Below are 20,432 nucleotides of genomic sequence, written 5' to 3' on the forward strand. Positions count from 1 at the left end.
TCATGCTAAAAAGGAAGCACCATGTTCAGTTTACCTCTAGGAGGCAGAGCATCCAGGTATACCGGCCCAACCTCAGCACAGTCTCTTCTTATAAATCAACCACTGGAGATTATCTCTTTATAGGCAAAAAGCACTGCACAAAATGTCCTGTGGTTAATAACGGGAAAACAGAGAACTTGTCTAGGTCCTTTCAAGTAAAAGAAAACTAGAAACCCTCAGCTGGCAATGTTAATCCTTCCTTCTGCTATGGGGAAGTGAGAATATGTCAAAAACAAAACCTCAACTAGTTCTTCTTTCACAAGAAACAGCTTTTGAAAGATTCTGTTCCATGATAGAAGGCATAACCAACAACTGATGAAAGGAACTCCAGTCCTTGGGGAAACACAGCCAGGTGGGCAGCGACATAAATATTAAAATTATTGTTAAATTATTATTATTATTATGTATGCAATAGTAAATTGGTTCACCTTTATGTTTGCTACAATACTTTTTGTTGTTTTCAACAGCAGTTAGGTGCAGATACGACAAAATAAAAACTAGTTCTGAGCAAGTTGTATAGAAAACCAGAGTTACAGTCTCCCAAACGGAATGTCTAGTTGCCATTTTTGGGCTAGATGGCTCGAAAGTCCTATTTGTCATTACGACTTTTTGGTTCCTGAAATTCATGCTGATTGTGCAGATAAAATATAATGGATAGAATTCTACAGGATGTGTTGCTAGTGTGTGAAAACAGTCAATATCCACTGTTATTACAAGATAAAAAGTAAGATTAATCACACCTGCATTCTACACATTTCTTTCTTTGAGCCTATGTGTGTGGAAAGGGAACCATTTTTCCTACAAAAGTCATCCTGGAAAATTTGCATGAAGAGGGAGTTCACAATGCTATTCTGCATCTCTTGCCTTTTTTATATAGAAGTGATCCTCCACATGTCTATTTAGAAGTAAGTTCCACTGTGCTCATGGAGGCTTATTTCCAGGTAAACAGGTATAGAAATTTAGCCTCAATTCCACACTCAGAAAGGCTGCTCATGACCTTTAAATGAAGCCTAAATTCCTCTTACCTGCGACAGCAAATTAAAGCAATGCAGAGCATAAAGTTTGGTTGCAAGAGATATTCCACAAATTATCTCATTAGTTCTGTTTTTAGCTGAGCAAATTGCTTGTTATTTTTTTAAAAAACAAACGTATGTGCTGGTAAGGTCACTTCAGGAAAAACTGGACAAAAATGGCTTACTTAGCCAACATTCCACTTTCTTCAATTTGGTCTGAGCACGTATTTTATTACTACAGGAAAAACACAAGGCCTAATTGCCTTTTGAATCTAATGCAACAATTTCACAATGTTTCTTGTAAAAGTCCTTGTTCAACAAGGATAAATGCCATGTGCTATGCTCCCTTCCCATTTGCAGCTGATAACAAACATAATTCTCACTGATAAGCCCCACAATGTGCTTTTATAGAAACCCACAAAATTAAACAAAGTGGGAGAACAACAGTCACAACCCCCCCCCCCCGGTCCTATTTTGTTCTTTTACGGAAGCAAAAAGACAAGCATTCATTACAAATGTCCCATTTCTAGCCATTACTTCCCAAACGGCTCTGAGGGGTAAGCAATGCGGTCTTAACAAAGCTCCCAATTTATATTGATTAAGTCCCATGTTATCTAATCTGTCCCTGGTCACCCAATGCCCATTTCAATTTCAAAAAGAGGGCTTTACATTGTTTCTGGAAGACATTTTGATGGGTCCCTCCCAGCAGGGAATTTCAGGAATGAGGAACAGCTTCTGGGACTATCTACCTTACTTCCTTACTATTAATGTGAATTGATATATTGCTATGGTTCTACCTGACAAAGAAGAATGAATGATGAAGGATGTAACAAAAGCACTGCGATAGTCCTTTGCCTGGAAATCTCCAACTCCTTGCTTGTACGTACTATGTGACACAATCAGTAGGGAAGACTGAGAGACAGCTAGGTTTCTGAAAACAACCTATGATCAAACCATGGTTTCAGAGCCTGGCTAGTTTAAACCAAAGGTAGCTGGACCATAAAGAAGGCTGATCGCCGAAGAATTGATGCTTTTGAATTATGGTGCTGGAGGAGACTCTTGAGAGTCCCATGGACTGCAAGAAGATCAAACCTATCCATTCTTAAGGAAATCAGCCCCGAGTGCTCACTGGAAGGACAGATCCTGAAGCTGAGGCTCCAATTCTTTGGCCACCTCATGAGAAGAGAAGACTCCCTGGAAAAGACCCTGATGTTGGGAAAGATTGAGGGCACAAAGAGAACGGGACGACAGAGGACGAGATGGTTGGACAGTGTTCTCAAAGCTACCAGCATGAGTTTGACCAAACTGCGGGAGGCAGTGGAAGACAGGAGTGCCTGGCGTGCTCTGGTCCATGGGGTCATGAAAAGTCGGACACAACTAAACAACAACAGGGAACCTCAGGCTCAGTAACCAAATGCAACCTTCCCAGCCTTCCTATCCAGGCCAAGGCTCACTGCAACTTTCTCATGTAGGGCAAAGGTGGAAAACATCAGGCCTGGGGGCAAATGCCATCCTCTGTCGGGCCCTAAAGACTCTCCCAGGGCCACACTCCTTACTAGCCATGCTTTTCACCCTCCTCAAGTGCTCTTGCCTGGCTAAAATGCGACCTTGAACTGCGATAATGTCTTTTGCTTCATAAAGGAGTGCATGTGTGGAAACAGGAAACCTCTGACTTGAGTGTCCATAATGTAACCTATAGTACAAGCATTGTATGCCTCTGCATGTAGTGCAATAATGCATGCAACATTGACTTAAAATGCAGGTTTGTCATTCTTTTTCTCAATTCCAATTGAAGCTGGCTTCGGGGGAAACACGTCAAAACAAAGAATTTCGTAAGAAACAACATGATAGATGCAGGATAGCTGTGGATTGTGCTTAACCTTGTGTGTAGAACCACTTCCCAAACCAGCCATGGGAGTGTGCTGGATGTACACAGCCTTAGATTCATATCCACTGTTCCACTCACGTGTTGTCCCTGAATCTTCTTTTCCCCTTTTCTTCTACTAATCCTCTGGCCCCTGGAAAGCTGTTCATTATGGAATGCAGTCCTTGGGTTGAAAAAGGCTCCCCACTCCTGACAGAGGGGAAAGTTATGGTTTCCCAGTATGTCAGAACTAGGCCAACGTGCTGTGTCTCATCAATAAAAGCAAATCTAGTTTTAGAAGTTAATATGGAGGAGAAAACCACAGGTGATATATAAAAATACATGGTACTTACAAATGTGGAGGTCTTTGCAGAATTCTAGCTGCCTCATTTAGTTGCTATGAAAGAGAAATAAAGGATCTATTAAAATAGCCAAGTTTGGGACACCTTCCCTATGAAGTTTAGAAAAAAGATGACTAAGAAGGCTACAGTGTGGTGAAAATTGATACAATGATAAAAGATGTGAAGAGAGTGGGTACAACTTAGTGAATTCCACTCATCATGTTACAAGAACTCAAAGCCACCCAATAATATTGATGGGTACCAAGTCAAGGATGGACAAAAGGAAGTTTTTAAAAAAACCTTATGAAACACTCCTAACTCTTCTTAAAATGAAATATTATTCATTCAGCCAACCTTTATTGGTATAATTGAAATATTTATGGGCTGTGGTGTGCAGTACATTGTGAAAATCTGCCTTTGTTACAAAGCATACATTTTAACCCACATGCATGTCCAACACATACATGTATCCCTGTACATACTCCCAAGAGGTTTAGGATCCTTCACAGGAGCTAAAACATGCATCCATATGACTATGCTATAATAAGAAATAACTTTTTGCCATTATGAAATAGTCTTTAAGGCTAACACGGGACACACTCGTCATTTTTGCTGCAACAGACAAACATAACTACCCCTCTGGAACTTCTTGGTATTGAGAGAGCACTCTGAGAATTCATGATGTGTCAATGTCACATGTTACCCCCATGTAACTATGCATAAAAGCAAATGGAGGTAATTTTTTTTCAAGGTTTTAAAAAGAAGTAGCAGCCAGAGGAACATTTTGCAGGAACTTAAAGAACCCTTTTAAATTCAGAACAGCTTCCTTTTAAGCATTGTAAACATCTCCTGAACTGGATGCACAAGTCCTGGCTGATTTTAAAAGCTAATTTCATGTGTCAAATATGACCTCCAATTAAAGGAAATCACACTGAGAATTAACTAAGGCACACATTGCGGGGACAAAACAGTCCAGCATTTCCTGTCTTTCAGAACCATGCTGTACTTCCTGGCACCTGGGTGGAAAATACGATTAGAAAACTAAAGTGGCAAGTTCCAGATCGGAATGTTTCTAAGGCATATTTTGACACATTCCCAGACTGCGCTGTGTTCTCTCAAATTACCAGTACCCAATTTGCAGTTACTGTAAGTAATTCTAATATTTTTCTTCTGCTCAAAAAATCCTTCCTCCTATAAAATGTGTTGCATGCCAACAATGATATGTACTGATGCATAATTCTTATTGGTTTGCTTTCTGGCTGACCTAGTACAAGCCTGAACCAGCTACAGAGACTTGATAAACTGAAGGAAGCACAGCCAAGACAACTCTGAAACAGGCATGTAGCCCAATCCTATGCATGTTTACTTGGAAGCAAGTCCCAATGAGTTCCTACAGAACTGCAGCTGCATAGCACTGAGATGCCCTTGCAATTAAGTAGATCTGCTCATAGGTGAAATATCATTAAAGGGACAGAGGAAGGCACTTCATTCCCCTTCTCAAAAGCATGAATAATAAGCAAACGAGCCATTTACCCATATCACATTATTGCACTGGACTATGCAAACAGCTCCTTCACTCCATTTATAAGTAACATTCCATTGAAGGGAATTTTTACGTCATGTTTGTGAACATGGATTCCCCCCCTCCTTTAATAAATCAAATTCAAAAACTGCCTCAACTAGTATGTAAATTACATTAAACAATGGGCTTTTTCTTCCAGGAATGTTACAAACTTTCAGAAGTGATGCTTGCCAGGCTACAAAATGCACTCCCTTCATCACTCAGATATAATAAAGCCAAGTAAAGAATTTGTTGGTATAGAAATTTTTTTAAACTAGCTAGAGGAGTGCTATACAAGTGATGAAATAGTTGTAATACAATACAGTGGTACCTTGGGTTACATACACTTCAGGTTACATATGCTTCAGGTTACAGACTCCGCTAACCCAGAAATAGTACCTCAGGTTAAGAACTTTGCTTCAGGATGAGAACAGAAATCGTGCTCCAGAGGTGCGGCAGCAGCAGGAGGCCCCATTAGCTAAAGTGGTGCTTCAGGTTAAGAACAGTTTCAGGTTAAGAACGGACCTCCGGAATGAATTAAGTACTTAACCCAAGGTACCACTGTATTATTTTGTGTGGCACCATAATAACCCTCACAGGAGCACTTCAAAACATGTACGAATGGAAGACAGAGCTATGAGTGCCATAAGACCACCCTGCATCCCTTAAACTAACCTGTTGTCCCCAGGTGAGATAATAAGAATCATAGAATTGTGGAACTGGAAGGGACCCCAAGGGTCATCCAGTCCAACCCAACTCCTTGCAATGAAGGAATCCTGCCCACAGCCGTCCCTGGGTGGGCTTGAACCACCAACCTTCTGGTTAACAGCCAGACGCACTGACCCGTTCTGCCACAGTAAGAATGAGTGATGCTGTTCCATTGCAAGAGTAAAAGTAAGATTCAGCTATCAGTCTGGTGGGCATCTGTACGTGAAATGGGAGGGTGAGACTGGCTGCATACATGCCATACTTTTAAAGCACATTTGAAAGACATTTCTACCCTCAAATAATTCTGGGCAATGTAGTTTGTTAAGGGTTGCTGGGGACAGTAACTTTGCGAGACATAAACGGCAGTGCCCAGAATTCTTTGAGGAGAAAAATGTGCTTTGAAGGTAGAGTGTGCATGCAACTGTCTTGTCCTTTGCCTCAGGCGACATAATGTCTTGGGTGGAGCCTTCATACATGCTCTGAGGAAGTGATGACCAATGGCAAGTTCTTAGAATGAAAGTGTGCAATCTGTGGGCACTGCTAGGCTGTTGCTATTCAGGTTGCGCAATTAAAGTTGATTTGAATAAACTCGCTTCCCTCAAAACTGGACTTGCTGAAAAAAGGAAAGTGACAGAAAAAAATTACGGGGAAATCATAGGGGACACTTGCTTTGAAGCAACATCGTCTAACTTCCCTGAAAACAAATCAGGATAAATGTTCAATGATCAACGTCGTCTAACCTCCTTGCAAACAAATAAGCATAAATGCTGAATAAATGGGCCGTCTAGAAGTGACTATGTACATATTGCTATACCACTACCACACACACACACAGAGCCTAGGACTTGCCTATCAGAAGGTTGGCGGTTCGAATCCCCGTGAAGGGGTGAGCTCCCGTTGCTCGGTCCCTGCTCCTGCCAACCTAGCAGTTCGAAAGCACATCAAAGTGCAAGTAGATAAATAGGTACTGCACCGGTGGGAAGGTAAACGGCATTTCTGTGTGCTGCTCTGGTTTGCCACATGACCCAGAAGCTGTACGCCAGCTCCCCCAGCCAATAAAGCAAGATGAGCGCCGCAACCCCAGAGTCGGTCACAACTGGACCTAATGGTCAGGGGTCCCTTTACCACACACAGGAGCCAACTCCAAGGGGCTGAGGTCCCTTCGACCCCCAGTATAATATTTGAGGGGGCTGCCCACCCCAAAGTTGATTGGCATTGCCATTCAAATGGCGTGCATGCACCACGTCATGTGATCAATTATGCGGGTTGAGGCTTACATTCCCCCCCCCCCAATATTTTATTCAAGTTGGATGGCACCCCTGCACACACACACACGCCATGGGGCACGCACACCATTGTGGATATGCAACGACTGCCACTAATAATAATCCTTACGTGGGCTATTGCGCGCGCAGAATTGCTGTCCACGTACGAATGTTGTCACCTCAAACGAAGCGCAAACCTGAAGGCCGGAGGGCAAGTACTTGTACACAGTGACTTCGTAACTGTAAAGGAATCTGGGGCGCACACGGAAGCTGGCTCGGCGGCACCGGAGGGCATGTTCCGCCACCCCCACCCCACGGGTCACTCTGCTCGTCCTGCCACATTTCCTCCGGGCCTCGCCTCTCTCTGCCCCTCTTTCCAGCGACCCTGCACCGAGGGCGCGCGAAGCCTGAGGTGTGTCGCTGTGGCTGCAAAGCCCTGAGCGCGAACTTTCTCAATTGATTGGCTCAGCTGCACAAGCGACTCCCCCGCTGGGCTCGGCGGAGCTCGCGCTGCCTTCCAACAGTAGCTGCGCTCGCTCCTCCTGCACCAGACCGCCCTGCTCCTCTCCGCCACTCGGAGGGCGCAGCCCCAGCCTCAGCAGCAGCAGCAGTCGCATCATGCAGCAGCCGCCGGCTCCAGCTGCTGCCCTCTTGCTAGTCCTGCTGGCTACAGACTCCTCGCAGAGTGAGTAATACTTCGGGGGGCTTCGCCTTTCCCCCCCGCCCCCCGCCCTCACTGGAGAAAGAAAACACCCCTCTTTTACCCGCCATTCTTGCAATTTCTCCTTGCAGAGAAAAATCTCACTTCGGCTTTATCCCCCCTCTCTCTCCACCCCCCGCCCCACTCTTTAATTAGCCCCCTCCCTTTAATTATTAATCGATATATAGCAAAGTCTCCACACGAGCAATGCAGCTTCTCCGGACTGGGGGAAGAACAGTATTATATAGAGACATGTCAGCCCTTTTACTGCTCTAACCATTGCCCCTCAAGGTCAGGACATCCCAAACGCCTTTCCTCACAAGGAGCCGGTTGCATCCAATGGGCCACCCAGCCAAGCCTGCCTGCCTGCCTTTCACTTCAATGGTGCCTTAAAACAAAACAAATGTTTATGTTCTCAAACCTCCCCCCGCCCCATCACTTTTTGGAGACCTTCTGCTGCTGGGCTTTAAGGGCTGACTTTACCATTTTCCAGAAAAAGGGTGGGTGGTGACACACTCCCTCTGCTCCCCCTCACCCATATCCCCGGCCAACCATTGTTTCTTGGGGAGCGAGAGAGAGAGCGCGCGCGCTCAAGAGGGCAAAGGGGCGCAGGGATGTCATTGTTTATGGCCCGGTGAGGTGGATCTCGGTGGCGCCGCTTTGGGCGCGCTGGCGGCTGCTGGGCATTGTTTTGGTTGCTGGACGCAGGCAAAGGGACGTCAATGGAGGAGCTGGTCTAGCCCCTTGTGAGCTGAGGGGACAGGGAAAGCCGCAGCGGGACTCTCCCCCCCCCCCCCCATGACAGTTTCACAGACTCCTCCGGCTGCAAAGTGCGCGGCGGGGCCATTGTTTCCCGAGCGCGAGCGCGCGCGCCTCCCCACACCCCCGCGCAGCTTTGCACGCTCCGCTCTTTTGTTACCGTCGGGGGGGGGGGCGGGTGGTGGTTTTCCAATGCTAATGGCTCCTTTCCCTGCTTCCCTTCGGGCCCCCAGCTATGCTGCTCCACAGAACCCGGGAGGAGGCTTCGCAGTTCCTTCGGCAGAGGCACCGCCGAGCCTACCAGATTTTCGAAGAGACCAAGCAAGGCCATCTGGAGCGAGAGTGTGTGGAGGAGCTCTGCAACAAAGAGGAAGCCCGGGAGGTGTTTGAGAACGACCCTGAGACGGTAAGGAGGGAGAGGGAGAGAGGTGCCGGTGATAACTAATTTAATTAATTTATTTTTAAAAAATTAAATGAGCAGTTGAGTGTTCAGGCCTGCTGCAAGCTGCAGGAGTGGGGAACGAGGGCGCCAGCTGCTCGCACAGCTGGGGAAGTTGTTTGGAGGAGGAGCCATTAGATAAATAACTGAAACCACACAGGGTAACCAGCACTTCGCTTAACAAGATTGCGTTTGGATTTCTAGGCCAAGAAAGCGGCAGGGAGGCGCTGTTTATATTGGACTAAATTGGCATTAATCTGCTAATACGAGTTTCTTCTTGGGGGGGGTGTTACTGGGGTGGGGAGAGAGGAGTTTAACTTGTCATAGTACTTATGAGAATCCTTTGGGATATCTTGGGTTTTCTGCTTCACTCTTCCACCTCTCCTGGACTCTTAAAGTGTTTAAAATGCTTGTAAGCCCCAGGGATTTTGCTGAAGCAATCTCCTGAAAAGAAGCATTTCATATTTTTCCAATTTAGATGAGTGATCAAAATCTTCTGTTGGATTGGGATTCTCCTCCTCCCCCCCTTTCTGGATGAAAACTTGTTTGTTACTAGGTACAGTGGTACCTCAGGTTACATACACTTCCGGTTACATATGCTTCAGATTACAGACTCCACTAACCCAGAAATATTACCTCGGGTTAAGAACTTTGCTTCAGGATGAGAACAGAAATCGTGCTCCGGCAGCAGCAGCAGGAGGCCCCATTAGCTAAAGTGGTGCTTCAGGTTAAGAACAGTTTCAGGTTAAGTACGGACCTCCGGAACGAATTAAGTACTTAACCCGAGGTACCACTGTAAATGTAAGCAGTCATTGACCTTATGTAGAATGAGTCTGGTTTTTTAAAGTAGTTTGCCTAGTGAGAACAATGTGGTTATAGGTCTACAGCTGTTTAGTTCTAAAACTCTCAAAAGTGTAAAGAATGCATTTTAAATAAAGTGTGTTTCAAATGGGTCATCAATAGGTTTGTGTTATGCTTGTAGTATTCAGATTGGCTAGTATTTTTGCATAAATAGAATGGTGTTTGAATGGCTGCTTAAAAATGATTTCCTGATTTGCTCACATCTTCCAGATGTGCTGCTCTGAATAGGCTCTTTTATTGCTCGGATTATCTGGCATTAGTTTAGGGAATAAATTTCCTGGAGAAGAAATTGACTGGTGATTTTGCACAGGGCTGTGCTTTCCCGTTAATGATTTGATGCAAGTGGGTAGGGAAAGAGTTATGTAGGTCAAAAGTACTGAGAATGGGAGGGACTTGGCTGCTTTCTCTTAGAGTAGTTAATGTTTCGTATTTAAGGCAAAACATGTCTTGACATGTATACTTTTAATAGACTTGGAACTATCGCAGCGTGAAGAATAGTTGCAAAAAATGGGGGGGGGGGGAATGCAGCAAGTAACTTCTGCTAGAAGTGTTTACTGTGGGGTTTCAACACCAAGATCCAGGTGAAATCAAGGTGTTTTTGTTTAAAGAGAAAAATAGACTGGGATATTATTTTCCTATTTAATGGCGTGCAATTAAGACTTTATAAGTTGGGTAGCAGGGACACGGGTGGCGCTGTGGGTTAAACCACAGAGCCCAGGACTTGCCGATCAGAAGGTCGGCGGTTCGAATCCCCGCGGCGGGGTGAGCTCCCGTTGCTTGGTCCGTGCTCCTGCCAACCTAGAAGTTCAAAAGCATATCAAAGTGCAAGTAGATAAATAGGTACCGCTCCAGCGGGAAGGTAAACAGCGTTTCCATGCGCTGCTCTGGTTCGCCAGAAGTGGCTTAGTCATGCTGGCCACATGACCCGGAAGCTGTCTGCGGACAAATGCCGGTTCCTTCGGCCAATAAAGCGAAATGAGCGCCGGAACCCCAGAGTCGGTCACGACTGGACCTAATGGTCAGGGGTCCCTTTACCTTTTACCTTTAAGTTGGGTAGCATTGCAGAGTAAACTCATTAACGGTTGTGTTCTCACTGAGTTGATCTCATAAATTACTTGCTGATACTTGTACATTCTTAACTTTTAAATATTAAGTGCCACACTTGAGCTGCGTTGGTAAGGCTTGAGGTGGAGGATAGTATGTGGTGCATTCATCTCTCCTGGCCTCCACTGGCAGAGAAGAGCATTGCTCATGGGGGCTTCTTCATTGCAGCGGAAGCCGAAGTGTTTGGTACCACCATCCCTGGTGGTTTTGCCTTTAGCCAGTGGTTTTCAACCAGCGTGCCTTGAATGATGGTCAGGTGTGCTGTGAGCAACGCTGCCCTCTGTCTTTCTTTCCTTCCTTCTTTTATTTGATGCCCTCTCATGTCTCTGCCTCCCAAAGGCTTGTGCAGCTATTTATTGCCGCAGCCCTGGCTATAAGCTCCGCAGGCAGGGCCGGAATTAGATGAAGAGAGGCCCTAGGCTACTCTACTTGTGAGGCCCCTCTCCATCCCCCACCCTCACAACTACTGTAGACGAAAATGGAAGAGTGTTATAAACAAAATTGAGTGAAGCCAAGGTTGATGACGGGTATTTAAAATTCTACAATTCACAATTTCTCCTCTAAAGGACATAAGATATTATTGTTAAATACCATGGTGATTTTAAAAAATGCATAAAATTAACACTGAAAAACTTGCAATAACTGAACTTTGTAAACTTTTTGTGGCCTGGGCAGGCCTGGAAGTAGTTCCCATGTCTTGTTCCTCTCTAAGGAATCAAGTTCAGCCTTCATGGCATTTAACCATGGCTCAGCATCCTCTGAGGTTAAACCTTCAACCTCTTGGAAGCTTGAAGGTTCCCAAACCTTCTCTGAGTTACTAACAACAGCTGTATCTGCTATGACTGTTTTAGCAAACTCTTCAGCATACCTTTTGGGTGGTTTACCCTTTGTGGCCCTTTCAGATCTGCATACTATACACAAGTCTTCCATGCTAGGCTTCTCCTCTTTAGGAGAATGGTGGGCAGGCCTGTGTGTAATAGTTGCTGGCCTGAGTTGCCCTGCCCTCACATGAAGTCTTAGGTTTACAATTTTGGGAGAGGGGACTAAGGAGGAGAGAGAGGAAGTGGGATTCTCCTAAGCTTCTGGGGGAAGAAGAGAATGGTGGGTAAAGTCCCTTACAAATATGGAAATGCAGTGAGCTTAAAGAGGTAGAGATGTATTTTTGGAGTTCAGCATTCAGTGCATTTAATGAAAGCTAATGCAGTGACTGAGCTCTGAACTGGGGATGCTTCTGGTTCAAATGCTATCTCAGTGATCAACTACAGTGGTACCTTGGGTTACAGATGCTTCAGGTTACAGACTCTACTAACCCAGAAATAGTACCTTGGGTTAAGATCTTTGCTTCAGGGTGAGAACAGAAATCGTGCGGCGGCAGCGGGAGGCCCCTTTAGCTAAAGTGGTGCTTCAGGTTAAGAACAGTTTCAGGTTAAGAACGGACCTCCAGAATGAATTAAGTTCTTAACCCGTGGTACCACTGTACTGGGTAGTATTAGGCAAACCTCTATCTGTCTCCCTTTCCTCACTCCCTGAATAGTATGTGCTGTATAAATGCAGATAAATTATAACACACCTATGAATGTTACTAGGAATTAATGCCACTTTACAACTTTTATGTCAATATCATGTAATTTGCAGGTTTTACATGCTATCATAGCACAGCACCGAAAAAGAACATCAGAATTGTTGTTTAGGTCAATCATTTATGTATTCCAGCCTTTCCTAAAAATACATAATGCCGCATGTCATTTGGTGTTTGAGTTAGGCTAGAATTAGAAAGGTGAAAGCAAAGCAACAGTTTGTGCTCTATTGTTCAGAGTCATGACCTGTGCAGTTGTCCGTATGGACCTTCTTCCCAAAAGGTATGCTGGTCTGTGACTGAAATAAAGTTTGATACTGATACTCCCAAAAGGTATTTGAGACTGTGCTTCTAAATGGTCCTACAGGGCAAGCTAGATGTGACACTACTCATGTCTCGTTTACATTAAGGTTACCAGATTTTTTTCAATGAATCCGGGGACACTTCTCAACTTCAATGGATTTTGTATGGGGACTGATTTGTAAATCTGGGGACTGTCCCCGGGAAACAGGGACGTCTGGTAACCTTAGTTTACATAGAGGAAAGTGGGGATGGGGGAATCTAGACCATAACACTGGACGCGGAAGAGTGGCTCTTTGACCCATCCAAATTGAGTTCCTTTGTGTTGGCTACTTGCAAAGGGTGGAGAACTCTTATTGGCAGTTTGAGGATGTAGCTTTGTAGCTTAAAAAAAAAATACTTAGGGTGCACAAGATTTTTCTCTGGCTGTAATACTTTTCATAGGTTTGATCTTCTTGCAGTCCATGGGACTCTCAAGAGTCTCCTCCATGGGACTCTCAGGAGGAGACTCTTGAGAGTCCCATGGACTGCAAGAAGATCAAACCTATCCATTCTTAAGGAAATCAGCCCTGAGTGCTCACTGGAAGGACAGATCGTGAAGCTGAGACTCCAATACTTTGGCCACCTCATGAGAAGAGAAGACTCCCTGGAAAAGACCCTGATGTTGGGAAAGATTGAGGGCACAAGGAGAAGGGGACAACAGAGGACGAGATGGCTGGACAGTGTTCTTGAAGCTACCAACATGAGTATGACCAAACTGCGGGAGGCAGTGCAAGACAGGAGTGCCTGGCGTGCTCTGGTCCATGGGGTCACGAAGAGTCGGACACGACTAAACAACAAATACTTTTCATATTTGGAAGTAGAAACTGCTGGCTCTTTCTCTACATGGCTGTGGAGTCTTTTCTCTGCTTGACAAATTAAAAATGTAAGATATTTGGTCATGCATCCCTGCAATTAACATGTGTCCTGGGATGCAAGGACATTGATTTGTGTGATATAACTTCTCTGCAGGGGAGATGGTTTGTTTGTTTGAGAATGACAATTTATCATGGGGATTAAATAATGTTTTGAAAAAAGCACGACATATTTATTGTCAATCCTGTTTACGCCATGCTGTCACAGCAGCCGTTATATCCCAGTTTATGCATTTCTATGCTGGCACAGCAAGTATTAGGCTTCTAGGTCATTAGGGATTTTCAAGAGATAATTTGTATGTAGCAGAAAGAAAAAGGGGGAAAACATTTTTTTAAAAAAACAACTACTTTATTTTTCAGTTTCTGAAAATATAACAAATACCCATATAGCCCCACCCACCAAGAAACATTCCATGCATAAATGATGCAGTCAGACATTAAGTAGGTTTGTGTAATAGTTTTGAGTTGATGATATCAGTTAAGTGTCTTCTACTCTGTTTTAACAGATTGTCCCAGTGAGCTGTTGGTAGCTGGTAGCAAGGGAACAACATTGTCATTTCCTGAATAAACATGTACCATGCAGTTTCAGCATCTTATTTGTGTTTCAGTTGGTAGAACATGAGGGTTGTGGGTTCGATTCCCACGTTGGGCGTACGATTCCTGCATTGCAGTGGATTGGACTAGATAACTTTCGTGGTCCCTTCCAACTCTACAATTCTATGATTCTTGGAGCTCTAAGATACAGTATTTTGTTGGTTTCTCCATAAGAGCTGCATTCCATAGTCTATCCCACCTTGCCTCTAGAGTTAAGTTAGTAGCTGTTTTCCAATATTGTGTTAACATACTCCTAGCTGCAGACATGAAAAAGATTAGTAGTTCCTTAAACAGTAGATTATTGTTGGTGTCTATTAACATATTTAATAAAGCGAGCCTCAGGTCAGGTTGTATCACCTGTCCCATTAGAAGAAACTTATTCAAAGACCTTTTTCCAAAATCATTGTACTGGTTTGCAATCCCATCACTTACAGAGATATAAACCTAAGAGTTAACATCCTCTCAAACATAAAGGAGAACTTAACCTGTGGCATTTCACAGGTGTAAAATGCCAGCTGGGAATTCTTTTAAAACTGCTTTCCCTCACTTCAGTTGACACTCACTTTAAAAAGAAAGAACAGAACCTGGGTCAGAAGGTGCAGAAGTAAGTGTTTGAGCACACATTAACAAGTAAGCTAGATGTTATTACTAAGGTTGAAATTGAGAAAAAACATACGGGATACAAAGCTTTACAAGAAAGTATGTTGCAGTGTTATGGAATGTTTTCAGATTTGCTGGGAACACAATATATTGCAGATTTCTTTCTACTGAGCAGAGTGAACTCTCAGTGAGAAGATTGTGCTACAAAAGCCTGTGGTGGTTACAATGTGCAGAGAAAGAAATAATTGACCTTTCAGTGTTCAGCCAGGTACGCAAGCTCAGGAGCAGAAACTGCCGTGGAATTTGGCTGACCTCAACGTAAAAAAATGTTTCCTAAACAAACATCTGAGTGAAAACTGAAGGCTTCTGTGGGAAGAAACTAGAAGATTTCTTAGGAGTGATTGCATCAATACCTGGCTCAGACTTAGTGCTCCTGCCTGATTGCCAAACCATCACGAGGTGTAGGGCAGTCAGACACCTATTAGGTCTTTTAAAACGTTCTCAACTTGGCTTGAGTTGGTTACAGATCACTTTCTTGTTTTCCTCAAGGACTGCTACACAATGGCAGTTACAGTTCATTTTAGTGGTTTGTGTTGTGAACTGATCTTCACATTTAGTTGATTTCTGTGGGGGTGTTATTAAGCAATGCTTAAATGAGGGCAGTCTAGAGAGACTTCCTAATATGTACACACATGTTGTCCTAAGAGGGCTTAACTTTGGTTGAATCATGCACAATTTTTATCCAGTGCTGGGAAGTCTCGGGTCAATTTATGTTGAAGATGGCCAACATGGGATTGTAGTGGATAGATTGATGAAGATAGATGTTGACCCAGTGTATGGCAGATTGTGAAAAAGGCAAATTGCATACTAGGAATCCTTAGGGAAGGAATTGAAAATAAAACTGATGGTATCGTGTTATAGAAACCTATGGCGTAGCCATAGTTGAAATACTTCTGGTTCCCTTATCTCAAAGAGATTATAGAGTCGGAAAAGCTTCAGAAAAGGGAACCAAAACGGTCAAGAGGAAGGAGAAAATGCCCCATGAGGGTTGCTGCTTTTGGGGGTTTTTTTTGGAAGGGAGTAGTCCAACCTCCCGCGTTGCAGGAATCTCTACTAGATCATACATGGCAGATGACTACCCAACCTCTACTTAAAAACCTCCAAGGAAGGAGAGTCCACTACCACTTGTAGGAGTCTGTACCACTGTCAAACAGCTCTTACTGTCAGAAAGTTCTTCTTGATTTAACTGTTATAAAAACCCCACAAATAAGTACGGTTTTATCAACCCCATATTGTAGTGTGGGGGAGGGGAAATGGTAGTTTGTCTAGTTAGGAATACAGTGGTACCTCAGGTTAAGTACTTAATTCGTTCCGGTGGTCCGTACTTAACCTGAAACTGTTCTTAACCTGAAGCACCACTTTAGCTAATGGGGCCTCCTGCTGCTGCTGTGCCGCTGGAGCACAATTTCTGTTCTCATCCTGAAGCAAAGTTCTTAACCCGAGGTAATATTTCTGGGTTAGCGGAGTCTGTAACCTGAAGCGTATGTAACCTGAGGTACCACTGTATAGGAAGCTGCCTTACAGCAGGCCAGACTTAAGAGCAAAGCATGTGTGCAGCCACTTAGCTACAGTCCCTCTCATAGAAAGGATTTCATATTTCATTGAAACCTAAGCTTAGATCTCTTAATTCAGAGTCCAGAATTCCCACTAATTGAGGCTATAATAGGCATACGATTCGAACAAGGGTCCTCCGAGCTCAGCCAACCAGCTCTATGTTCATTTGAGATGTGATTGCATATTTGGCACTGTGATTCTCAACTACATTTTCTCTTGAACAGATGTCTAGTATTAGTAGGAACAACATTTAGTACCAGACAGGATTAAGAATGTGCTTCCAATTCTGGATTTTGTGTGTGTGTGCGCATACACACACGCACATGCCGACAGTGAAACTGAAAATCTGACTATCAAAGATGAGCATGAATTGTCAGCCATGTATAGAATAGGCTTGCCACATGTTGAGAGACCTGTTCCACTATACCAAAGGCTGCTGAGTAGGTAGATGGGAAGGGGGAAGCTCTCTGGTAATATTCCAGGAATAGAGAGCCACATATAAACATGGCATCATTTGGTGAAGCAGAACAAAAGGTGAAAGACAAATATTTTCAAACTAGCTTTGGAGAAGTTCTGCTTTTATAGGTTTTTCTTGTTTATGTTCACTGCTGTTTAATCTTTAACTGCTTTTTATTGTAATGCTGAAATTGTTTGCATGGTTTTATCCTTTTATATATTAGTTTTAAATTTTATAAGATGCTTTAAAGCACTCTTTGAGGAGGAAGGGTAGAAATCTGTTATTCAGTGGAGAGGATACAAGGCCGATCTCAGAATTATAAGTTACAGTATTGTGTATTATTTTATTTTACTTTATTTGTAGGCCTTGTAACGCCTAGGATAAAGCAGTTTTACATAACAGGAAAGGCAATTTCAGCCTAGACAAGGCATGACAGCTCTAGTCAAGTAATTCCTTGTTTTAATTATGAGAGGTCTCATCGTTCTCCCTACACACTTTGAGTTTTATCAAGGATTTGTGAAAAAACAAAAATAGTGGACAAAAAAGGCTGGAGTTTTGAGCAACTTACTTGATTTTGCTATTATTTCTCATTGGATTATATCCAGTGCTAGTTGGAGAGGACTTGATGAAGTTAATAGACATATCTAACTTGTGTCCATTAATTTCAGATGGGTTTACTCTGAGTAGAAGTTAGTTGGTTACAAGCCACTGTAATTAAAAGGGCAAGAAAAATGAATGTGGTAAGCTAAGACCTGGATCACACTTGCATGTACAGTGGTACCTTGGTTTAAGAACAGCTTAGTTTATAAACAACTTGGATTAAGAACGCTGCAAACCCGGAAGTAGGTGTTTTGGTTTGTGAACTTTGCCTTGGAATAAGAACATGTTTCGCTTCCTGTTGAGTGTGTTCCATTTGTAAACTGAGTCCCCCGCTTCTATGGGAAAGCATGCCTTGGTTTAAAAACACTTTGGTTTAAGAATGGACTTCAGGAATGGATTAAGTTCGTAAACCAAGGTACCACTGTACAGTGGTACCTCTAGTTGTGGACACGATCCGTTCCAGGGTGCCGTCCACACCCCGAAAAGTCCACAACTAGAGCAGCACTTCTGCGCAAGCACGGAGTGCGATAGAGAACTTCTGTGCATGTGCTTCTGCGCCCGCGTCAAAACCTGGAAGTATACAATTCCGGGTTTGCCACATTTGCAAGCAGAAAAGACGCAACATGAACCTAACGCAACACGAGTTATGACTGTATATGGCTAAGTTTGGACATCACACAAATCTGTTTGTTATTAAAATTGTATACCACTCTTCATCCATAGATCTCAGGGCAGTTCACAACATAAAAATACAAGATCAAAACACAAATACATAATAACAACCAGAACAAAAGAAATCACACTAGTTTATTGTGATAACAATGAGTGTATCCTCCTCCTGGGCTCACACAAACTCCCTCTTCTATTCCCTTACAATGGGAGGAGTTTGGAAGTTTTGGCTTCTCCTTTTTTTTTAACCACAGTTTAGTGTGTTGTCTGGGCCTGGAACTATGGTTAACCTTAACTATGGTTATTTCTCAAAACCTGTTCCAGTAACTCTGGTTTGATTCTGGCTTTCTGAAATTAACCACAGTTTATTGATCTGGATGATATAACAAACCATGGTTCAACAAAACCAAAAACGTTCAGACTCCTCGTACTGGTTGCCTGGGAGGAAAAAAGGGCAAGGGAGAACTGGGAAGAGGCTAGGTTTGCTTATGTCTTACTAAACCATAGTTTAGCATGATGCAGTCACTTGGTAATAACTCAATTTGTGAATGAGCTACTAGATCTACCAACACCAACAGAATTCCTTTATTGTCAAGTTCCAGTGCAAATGCATTTCACGCATGTACATGTAAGAGGCATTTCACGCATTAGTGTCTAGTAGCAATCCAGTGAGGGGGAGGCAAATGAGGCGCATGTACATGTAAACGAGGGTGCTTGCTTCCAAGAGTGGAAGGAAGCAGTGATGATCCCAGTAACAAAAAAATGGTGTGGAGGAAAAACCCTGTTCACTGGGGGGTGTTTTGTGTGTGTAAGATGTCTGTGGCCATGATCCAATCAAAACGAAGCATTTTAAAGCTGTGATATTAAAGGAGAAAGCTGAAGATATGCTTTAGCGTTTCACATTGAAATCCATGGGGCTTGCATGCTTGACTTTGGCTGGGTTCATCTTAGGACCACTATAGCTCTCTTCAGGTGTCCAAAGTGAATACGCGAAGAAGGCAGCGAAGATGTATATGTTCATGACTCCATTCCCGGTGGGGACCTTCATGCTTTGAGAAGGGAAGGTTTGAAGGAGGCTTCCCCTGAACACTGTTGGGTACCCAGCAATATCCGGCTTCCCTGATTGTACAGAGGCTTGTAGGTAGTACATTTATCCAAATGCGCTGGGAATCCCCCTTCATACTGTCCCATTCAATGTGGGAGATTCAGGGCAATGGGGGTGTGGTGATGGTTGTGGCAAATGTTGCTTGAATGTGCAAGCAGGACTTCATGGGCCAAGGATCATCTAAGCATTGCAACTGCATTTTGTGCAGGGTTTTTTTTTTTAAAGTATGTTGTTATTTTTTGTAGCGGGTTCCTAATAATGCACTGCTGACCAAATGATAAATATAGTAGCAGTTACTCTTCTTTTCTACAAAGGAAGTTTGGCAGCCACAATAATGAGACCACTTCTAATAATGGAAATATTTAGATATAAAGATATAAATGGCTATCTAAATGTTTATTAATACATTAGAGAATGAGGAAAGAATGTAATCGTGGTGAGGGAATGGAGGATTAAGAGAATATAAAATGTCTTTGGTTTATGTTGGTGAACTTAAGTCGTCTAGACATAAATATCATTGGAAATGCAACCTAAGTCTAGCCATCCTAACAACAGTTACTATTTTGATTTAAATGGTATAAATCTTTCAAATCTGGTAAAAAAATTCTCCTGAAGATTTTAGCATTGCATTTCCTTGGAGGATTTTACTAAAACGTTCCTGTGTGGATCCATGACTTTACACTGATTATCCTTGAATGCTGAAATGCGTCTAATGGAACATTAGCAAACTATAGTGCAAGTGTATTACTACATGGGAACGTGTCGTTCATTTGCCAGAGGTGTATTTAGGGAGTATTGGGTGCCGAGCCTCGGAGGCGCCACAAGGGATGCCACAACTATTTATAATGGAGCACGAGAATCGGGGTGGGGGGCACCAAATTTTGGTGTTGCACAGAATGCAACTGAAATTTGAGACCTCAAGTCCCACCACCGTATTTGCCCAATGACAGCAGAACCCCCCCTGTTTTGGACTTGGCTGCAGTTCAGCCAGGTCCAAATATGGGCGGAACAGTTTCCATTAGTACAATAAGGATCCTGAAGTGCCCCCTAAATGGCATTATGATTTAAATGCACAACAACTTCATTGGGTGGGCAAAACTCTAGCTCTTTTCCACTTCTTTCCCTCTCCCTCTGTATGTCAGCTCACCTCCTGGGATTGGCTAAAGGTTTAAGTCTACTCATGTATGAGCAACTGCAGGTGATGCATACATCTCACCTGAACTGAGGAACTGGTAAATTTTTGTCACACTGCAGTGTGATGAAGAAATGCCAGAAAACTGGCTTTTATACACTGGACCAGCAAATGCTTTTTTATTATTAATGGGTGTTTCAGTAAATTGCAAGGAAGC

At 43.4% G+C, this 20,432-nt stretch overlaps 1 protein-coding gene across 1 annotated transcript in view; it reads left to right on the plus strand.

The window, feature by feature from the left end:
* Window positions 1-7,342: 7,342 nt before the first annotated feature.
* GAS6 (growth arrest specific 6) overlaps window positions 7,343-20,432 on the plus strand; it is a 45,161-nt gene continuing 32,071 nt past the window's right edge. The window contains exons 1-2 of the mRNA XM_081003061.1: window positions 7,343-7,476; window positions 8,484-8,656. Of these exons, the coding sequence (XP_080859187.1) occupies window positions 7,410-7,476; window positions 8,484-8,656 (240 nt within the window). The 5' untranslated portion in view covers window positions 7,343-7,409. The remainder of the gene's footprint in view (window positions 7,477-8,483; window positions 8,657-20,432) is intronic.

This window comes from Podarcis pityusensis (assembly GCF_964106645.2).
Source record: "Podarcis pityusensis genome assembly, chromosome: 4".
Classification (NCBI taxonomy): Eukaryota; Metazoa; Chordata; class Lepidosauria; order Squamata; family Lacertidae; genus Podarcis; species Podarcis pityusensis.